Source organism: Phaethon lepturus, unplaced genomic scaffold, assembly GCF_000687285.1.
Source record: "Phaethon lepturus isolate BGI_N335 unplaced genomic scaffold, ASM68728v1 scaffold50750, whole genome shotgun sequence".
Classification (NCBI taxonomy): Eukaryota; Metazoa; Chordata; class Aves; order Phaethontiformes; family Phaethontidae; genus Phaethon; species Phaethon lepturus.
Genome location: NW_010510723.1, coordinates 4,769 through 13,623, shown reverse-complemented (window position 1 = coordinate 13,623; position 8,855 = coordinate 4,769). Strand labels below are relative to the sequence as shown.

General features: G+C 40.8%; 1 protein-coding gene across 1 annotated transcript in view; it reads left to right on the top strand.

The window, feature by feature from the left end:
* Positions 1-1,047: 1,047 nt before the first annotated feature.
* LOC104616632 overlaps positions 1,048-8,855 on the top strand; it is a gene marked incomplete at both ends in the record, with an annotated part of 12,406 nt that continues 4,598 nt past the window's right edge. The window contains 4 exons of the mRNA XM_010281705.1: positions 1,048-1,113; positions 5,039-5,293; positions 6,133-6,224; positions 7,399-7,445. Of these exons, the coding sequence (XP_010280007.1) occupies positions 1,048-1,113; positions 5,039-5,293; positions 6,133-6,224; positions 7,399-7,445 (460 nt within the window). The remainder of the gene's footprint in view (positions 1,114-5,038; positions 5,294-6,132; positions 6,225-7,398; positions 7,446-8,855) is intronic.

Here is an 8,855-nt window from a genome sequence, read left to right as displayed (position 1 = left end):
GCTGCCGGCTCTGCAGCCGGGCCGCGGAAACGGGAAGAGCTGGGAGCCTGGGGTAGGGTTTCGGTGTAGCTGCGCGGCAGGCGCGGTGCCCGCTCCTTGAGGCGCAGGCCGTAGGCGCCCGCCTGCTCCGGGAGCACCCGCAGAAAGCCTTGCCTTTAGGGGAGCAGGCACACCAAGTGCCGGGTAATCAGAATGCCGCTAATCTTCTTCTTTTCTGTGCTCAGTCTGTAAAAGAAAAAGTACTTTTCTTCTTCAACAAGTGTTCATACTTGAGAATTTGGAGGAAACGACTCTATGGCATCCAAGAGGATCCTTTCAGATCACTTGGGTGCGAGAGGAGTTGCACCTCCGTGGGAGCAAGCGGGTACTCGGCCACTCCACCCGGGGTGGGTCTCAAGGCCTCAGCGTGATACAGTTTCTCTGATCTGCAGAATCTTCTGGTGTTAATGTTCACTGGGAGCGTGGGAGCTAAGCTGGAATGAAGGATAGACGAGGGGGATTGTTTGGCTGCTTAATTTTGTGGGAAGAAGCTGGGATTTTAAGAACAAAGCTGCAGATTCTCGTTCTTCCCCTTATTGACCATCATCTCTTTAAAACAAGGTCTCCTGGAACAGTAATACACCGGCTACTTCTAGCTGCAGCAATGCTCCGGATCAGGATCACCTGCAGAAATGCTGTAATGTGTGTCTACTGCTTATATAGCAGACTTGAAACGTCTTTTCTGGAGAACAGTCTCTTTCTAATGGACACTTGATTTCCAAAGTCACCTCTAGGTCTGTGGAGTGACTTTGCTACATGGACAAAGGAAGCTGGAGAGATACACTTGAATATCTTCCATGTACAGACCTGGGGATGCAGAGTATGTAATAATAATAACAACGTTGAGTCCAGTCGTGTTCTGACTTCAAAGAACATCTGCAAAATTACATCATATCTGTTTGTTGTTTTGTTTTTGTTGTTTTTTTCAAGTTTCTCTATGCCAGTGATGGGGTAAAGAAAAGTTTGTCATGGCATGCATTAAAATCCAAATATTTATTTTTCTTTCAGTTTGGAAACAATAACAACTACATGAACATGGCAGAGGCAAATAATGCATTTCTTGCTGCAAATGAGGTAGATGTTTTTCTTTTTTATCTATGCTCATATTCTGCTGTTTGTGGTGATAATTTAACAGACTTTGAATGGAGGAAGAGTGAAGTGCCGAATTTCTGTGTGTTTTATGGAGCACAAAATAAAGACTTTAATGAGAAAGAAAATAACCCGATAGCTCTCCATTACTAGTCAATTTAGCTGTCCATAAGGCTGTTACTTACATAGCATGTCAATAGAAACAAATCCGCTTTATGTATGAAAAAAATTATAAACAGAAGGGAACAAATAAACAGCACAGTAGGTCTACGCTTTGAAAGCAAGCCTAGTAATAGTCATTACTAGCTAGTGTGCTGGTTTCTGTTACAGATACAAACATTTTAATTTGGGTTCTTAATACTCTCGTAAGTTAGAAAACCAAAACCAACTTTGTTGCCTGAGGTGTATGTGATTCATGAAGGAAACCTCTGACCAGGACCAAGAGCAAACCCAGGGGCCGGGCTGGTGGGGGCTGGCTGGGCTGTGGAGGTGTGATGTAGTGATCACTGTCTCGGAGAGTGGCAACAGGAAGAAGGTATGGCACCTACGGGCTCCATAGATTTGTTGCGGTGGTGCCGCCTTACAGCCAGTTAATAGACTATCAGCGTGCTAATACTCACCCCAGCTCCAGACAGAGGCACCTTTTGCTCATCACCAAGAACCAACAGCTCTTACTCGAAAGGGAATGCTGGGAAGTGCAAGATCGCGATATGGAGAACAAGAACTAAGCATTTATCTAGGGCGCCTGCCATACATGATCTTCCCAACAGGAGGAAAGGTTAGAAAACTGGGCAGCCTTGATTTTACGTGTTGTCCGTGGTGATTCGGTCGCAGGTATTCTTACGCGCTTTTTAAAAAAGCGATCTCCGAGAAAATAAGCAGAAAGGTGTAACAATAAATATGAAGGTTAGAATTAAAAGTCGTATTTTATGAATCATTTATACAATGGTCACCATCTCTTTTTACACAGCGAGACTGCTTAGATAAGGGAATATTGTTTGGCACTAGCTCCAGTGTTATTTGTGATAATGAACACAAACCCCATCTGTAATGACAACATGATGTTTCTTTCTGTAGAATTTCTTTCCTACATTTGAATCAAACATTGATGAAAGCTCTGCTGCCAGCAGCTGTTCAGAGACAATTTAATTCCAGCTGTGATAATTCACCGTGTCAGACATTGGCTGTTATATGTTGATACAACAGTTCTCCAGATTTGCATTTTTATCAAAAGGAACAAATGTTTTGAACATTTCAGTACAGATGGCATTTAACCATGCACACAGTTGTGGGGGTTTTTTTGTCTTTTTTTAAATGTGTAAGATATAAATATTTGAAAAGTTAATAACTTTAAAAAATGTGATTGGTAAGATAAATCCCACAAATGTTATACCATCTTTTGGTCATAACAGCACCTTTCTGTAATCCCAAATTGCACACTATTCAGGCTCTTTTTACAGACTGAATAGCCCAGTGATTTGGATTTAAGACTACTTCACTGAGGGGGTTGCTTTCTTTTTAGATTACGTCTATTTTATCCTCAATTTTAGGTCCGTTACATGCTTTTTAAAAAAGGTATATATGTATTTGGACAAGTTGTATTGTGAGAACTAAATTCACGTTTAAAAAATATTACGGTATTAATCAATTTACTCTCCTATTTGTAGTAAGTGGTGAGTATTAAGATGAATGCTTCTTTTCTAAGTAAAAGATTGTCTTATTATCTGTGTTATATATTTGCACAGCTGTCCTAAGTTATTCTGTTAGATGGGGGAAAAGATACAGTTCTTATAATTACTACTATCGCATAAATGCGTCAAGTAAAGGGAGGTTCAAACGTGCCATAATAATACTGATTTCACTGAACCCTTTTGCTTGAGCAAGGAATAAAAATACAAATAAGTGTTAGCGTTCACATTAAAGCGTGAACCTAACTTTGCAATTACTGCATTACAATGTATTTAATTACAGTGTTTTTACATGAACATGAGCGTAGCTTTCTCGCTGTGATTTTGGGCCTGAGCACTGCTGAGTTAGAAGCCCATTTTGTTCCTGTAAATAATGCCTTGAGAGTGTAATCCTAGAGCACATTCAGGCTTAGAAGCCGCACGTTTGCTTTATGTTTTCTGTCTCAATGTCATGATTACTACGACCCATTTTAAAGCACCTTAAATATTTATTGAAATAATATTTCAAGTGTTAATTACAGTGGTAATGAAAACAGCCAAATGCCACATATCAAGAATGAGTGTTTATCCGTATTGTTAATGTGATATGTTAGATTTCATTAAGCAGTAATGGGGTAGCAAATGAGTCACAAATTACAGTTGCATCTGTTACTAGACCACATTAGTGCCAAAATAACTGCAAATGCAGCCATAGGGTTATGTTCATTAGCCAACCACTTCTCCTGGCCAAGCCACCCTTTGTGTCTGTGAACTAAGGGGTCCACAGGAAGAAAAATTCACACCTTTTGTAGATTAGCAGCGGGGAAATCAAACGTCTCCCTAACCCGGGCCCAGCTTTCACATCCAGAATTAAGTTACAGCCTCGCAGATCGAGCGCGATGGGTAGCGTCTCGGCAGACTCCGGCGGTACTGCAGGCTGCGGCAGTCTGGGACCTCATCATTTCTGGTGCGAGACCAATAATGACAGCTGACAGGTTCTATATGCAAGCAAAGGTTCTTCTTGTGTTTCAGTTTCCATCTTCTCTCAAGCGGTTATTAATTTATATCATCATTAACAGTTTGAAGGATGACAATTTGCAGCAGTTAATGAGATCTTTCACCGAACATATCATTTTTAAATTAACTGGCATTAAGTCACTCTTTCAAACAATGTAAATAATACATCAAACAATTCTCCGCGCCCCCCAACCCCAATCCCGAACTAATGCAAACAAACAAATCCCAGAGCAGCCTTGCATGTCCGGAACAAGACAAGAGTGCCTATTTCAGGATTGCCAACTGCCCGGTCTGATCAAGACAGGCCTGATTTGGGTACGTGTAAAATGGCCCGATTTCAAGCGCTGAATTTCCATTATTAAGTAGCAGTGGACCTGAAATAATATCTGAAAGTTCATTTAACTCACCAGAAATTTGCATAGGCATAGCTCATTTGTTTCCCAAATAAAAGTCAGCGCCGTCGAAGCCAGATGCAGACCCTACGTGAAGGAAGATTGCCTGTGACAGACGCGTGCGCGCGTAGGAGCACGCACGGCCCCTGAAGATGACTGGCTGTAAATGTTTTGCTCAAGGCATCTTAACAGGTGTTTGGTTCGTAACAAACTACCGTTCAGACAAAGCTGGCTCGCTCCAGCAGGCGCCGGGCGCTGCTGTAGTCACCCCCGCTCCTTTATACGTGTCTCTCCTCCAAATTACAACCCTTGTTTAAAAGGGTGCGTTGTACTTTGGGAGGGAAAAGAAAAGACAGACAGACCAGGGTTAGAATATTTCATGTTTACGAGTGGATAAAAAGGCAACAAAAGGTGTGGAATGGTCAGTGCTGAATTAACGTTGTGTGCGTGCTACAAAATCGTCCGCATTTTATGAAGCGTGAGAGTAATGTAAGCTGTTTGTGCTATTTTGCTAACATATCAATAAAGTGGCAATTTGTTATCCAGCCAAATCCAATGTAGCTGATACTCAGACTAACAACAAAGACAGATGTTGCTAATTAAGTACGCATTAAAAAACTGTTAATACTGATACTCCATTAAAGCCATATGATAATGAGACTTAAATCTTTAATCAGAATGATCCACAAACCCCTTCAGTATATGAAACTCAAAAATTTTGTTGCGTATCGAGTTCGCATTTGAGAACAAAACAAGGTTTGGACCGCAGCTCCGGAGGTGGGTGATGAGAGCAGTGCGCCCTAACGTGGTTTGTCTTGTCCTGTCCCTTTCTAGCAGACGTTCCATACGCCGAGCCTTGGGGACGAGGAGTTCGAAATCCCACCCATTACTCCCCCGCCCGAGTCGGACCCTGCACTGGGGATGGCAGATATACTGCTGCCCTTTCAGGGCCTTGGTGACCAGCTGCCCGCGCAAGGAAATGACTTTACACCTCAGTTCCCCCCCCAGAGCTTGGATCTTCCCTCTATTACAATATCGCGAAATCTCGTGGAGCAAGACGGCGTCATCCACAGCAATGGATTGCATATGGTAGGTCTGGTTCTTTGGGTGTTTCCGTTGCCTATTATTGTCTGTCAAAGCAGACTTTTTTGACTGTCAAATCTACAACGGAGATTTGTGTCATCTATCAGTTTTAATTGACCTCTCGGAAGAACTGTACGATTTCTTGGTACCGTAGCCTGACCAAGCATTTGCCAACGTTCTGTATCATGTGCAGGTGTATTCTGTATGAATGATGACACGTGTTGTCAGTGTTATGAAATGCTATTATTCAGTTCCCTAAGGCAGTTGGCAAATGGTTAAGGGTTTAATATTGGTGGATTCAGGAAGATAAACATGGTTGTTAATGTACGGTGCAATGCTATACTGGGTGTGAACAGATCTCTTGTGAAGAAGCAGTCAGGCTTTATAAACACAGAATTTTAATTCTGGGAGTGGATTTGGAATCCCATATCCATTGGCATCATGTGCATACCAAGTGCCGCTACAGATCAAAAACGTGTTATATAGTTGGCACTGGCATCAAGACTTGAAAGACCATTGTGTTGGCCAGGGTGAACTACAGCATTTAGAAGGAATTGCTTGTCTGTATTTCAAGTATGGGACCCACATTTGACAGCCATCAGGATATTTTGAAAATGCAGTATTGAGAGTAGCTCAGAAAGGGAGCCAGACACAGTATGCCAGCAGTAAAAAACCTATTTCCCTATATTGTGTATATTCCATGGGCTAACTCTTTATAAATGGGAATCGATTTCTTTTTTTTTTTAAACTCGTAATAGAAGTGATAGGGATATATTACCTTGACCATACTCAAAAATACAGGGCCATAAAAAGACTTTTTTCTGTCCAGTGCTCTTGTTGACTAGAAAGGCTGTGGCAGGTTGGGCCTGCCTGTTCCTGTTGTTTTCCTGTTCCTGGGCTGTTTCCGAGCCCTCCGGAATGGGGAGGGACGATCCGGGTGTGGGGAAAGGCTGAGTGACGGGGACTTGTAGGCTAATTCCAGTGATCATTCCTGTTAATTAGAACAACGAAAACCAAGGCTGTATGGGGACTTCTCCACCATCTACACACATCGTATGGTTGTGAGCTCAGTGGGAGGGTATACGAGGCAGTTTCTGCTTTCTTGTTGTATTTCCCTTTCAGCTTTGGGGGATCTCTCTGCTTGGGTTTCTCTGAGCTTTGCGCAGTAACGTTCACAGCCCCAGTGATGAGACACAGCTGCGAGTCCGTTTATCACACTTAGCATTTTAAACTCAACGGTTACGATCAGAATTAGTTTCTGTATTCCATACTGAAGACAGTGGATGTTTAGCTTGAACAGATATTTTACATCAACTGTATTTTTTTCTGATTAGCTGTTTTATATAGGATCTTTTGCTAAACTTGTTGTAGTAAAAATACAGATTTACTGCTGGACTGTGGTAAAGATCATCGTGTTGTCATGTTACGGTTTCATGCAAATCTTTCTTTCTTTTTTATTATTCTGGCAAGCAAAAATTAATTAAAGATTTACAAATCAACACACAGCAACTATTCCTCTGGAATTCTCCAGGCTGCTGCTTTGTTGCAAATTCTAATATTTCCTTTGAGGTCATGAAGAGCAGCTAGCACTAATACAGAATTAAGCACAAACTACTCACCACTGAGGAGGTACAGAATTCAGTAATTCCATAGAAGCAAAGCAGGGACTGCCTAAAACAGGCCTTGAAGGATGTGATGCTTCTGTTCAGATGCCATTTTGCATGGGATTTTGTATGCACTGGACACGTTGGCTGACTGCTGAAGAAAGATCAGATTAACGAAACCTGAGAGTCGGGAACGTTATGCCTGAAAACTAAAGTAATAGAGTGTGTGCACACTGAATCCAATGAAACTTGCTGAGAAATATGTAATAAATACCATGGGCTGGATCAGTCTTGTGTTGTGAGTATCCCCTCAATGTCATTAAGTGGTTTGTAGCCTGACAGTTTTGCCTTTTAATTTTGCATCCTTTCATTGAATGTGATTCTCCCGTGAGTAAGTGCTGTCACCTTAGCAGTTCCAACCAGAAGAGGCCTCTTGGTTAGGTATCTCTTCTCCCACCTCTTCCTCCACTGGATAAGAGCCTTTACGTCTTTTCCTTTTTTCCCTAGACTGTGCAACGTAGAAATTAAGGGCATAGTTTACATTGACTTCAGTGGTAAGAATTTGTTCCTATATACGTCAAAGAGAAGATCTAGAGATCTTATCCCAGTAGTCCAGTGGTATTTTCTAGGGTGACGGCTGCTTCAAAGCTCTGGGCTGGGAACTTACTTTAGTTTTGCTGCAGATAATTGATGAGGGATTGAGTGGTTTGATACGGAGGAGCCGCACAGGGAGGTTTGTGTGTCAGACACTTCCCCACAACTGCTTGATTTGTTTTATACTGTGAGATGGAGTCCTGCCATTGTATATTAGTCAGTTGTCTTTTTCTCTTCTGCTCATAAATGCTGGGTAGCTTCAGGAAGTTGAAAAACATTAACAGAGGGTTCTTGCATAGGTTTGCCCTGAATTCATAGAGCTCTCTTCAGTACTCAAATTTTCCAGCAGTTAATCTGTATTTCAAAAATAGAAAATGAAAACATTATATCATATTTTATGTGAAAAAGTGCACTTTATTAAACTGGTAAATATTTATTAATAATATTAGAATTAATCTTTAAATTAGACAGTTCATGAATTACCTTGCCTTGGAGCTATAAAAACTTTATTGCAGCAATAAAAAAAATGTAAAGGAGGCATTTTGACTATGAAATTTCATTTCATGGTCAATTGAATTTACTATATGTGAAAGAACTAAAGATGGGGTTGTAAAATAATTATGATGTTCGTATACGCTTACAGAACAATGTTCTTATCCAGCGATATTAGGATAGTCTTATTTAAAGTCTGTATTAATAGTGTATTGCTAATCAGTAAAGATTTTTTAGCTGAATACAAACTTAAATTATTATAATATGAACTGCATTGAGTTTATTGGTTATCTCGTGAAGCATTAGAGAGCTTTACTGTAAGCAATATTTAATTTAGATAAATGTAGTCCAACCCTGTTGAAAAGTCCGGCAGAAGAATTTCACCTTGAAGAAATGTCATGAGATTTTAAATCACAAATGTTGAAAAAATAAAATGGGCTTGGACAGAAGTATGATTAATACTGTGTGTCTTTGGCTTTTTTCTATGTACTACCTGACATGTTCACCTATAAACTTGAATGCAGAATCGCCAGAGGCATGGTTAAAAATAGGTTATGTCAAGGTTCTCCTGTGTCTCCCTTAGGGTGTGGAGTTGGATAGCTACCTCGTAATACTTCGGCAAGTATCTCACATATTTCCCAAAGGAAGACCAAAAAAACCCAAAACAACAAAAAACCTCCACTATCTTTTTAACATAGTCTTTGCCTATTTATTATATTGAAAAAATCATTCATGGTGCAAGAAAGATACTACTTCTCAGAATAGATGTGGCCTAGCAATAATTAAAAGATCGTATGGATGAGGTAACAATTGTTCACACTATTAAGAACAAAGTAGGGTTTTTCCTGGTATACAGGACCTGGATCCAGGCACGCTGA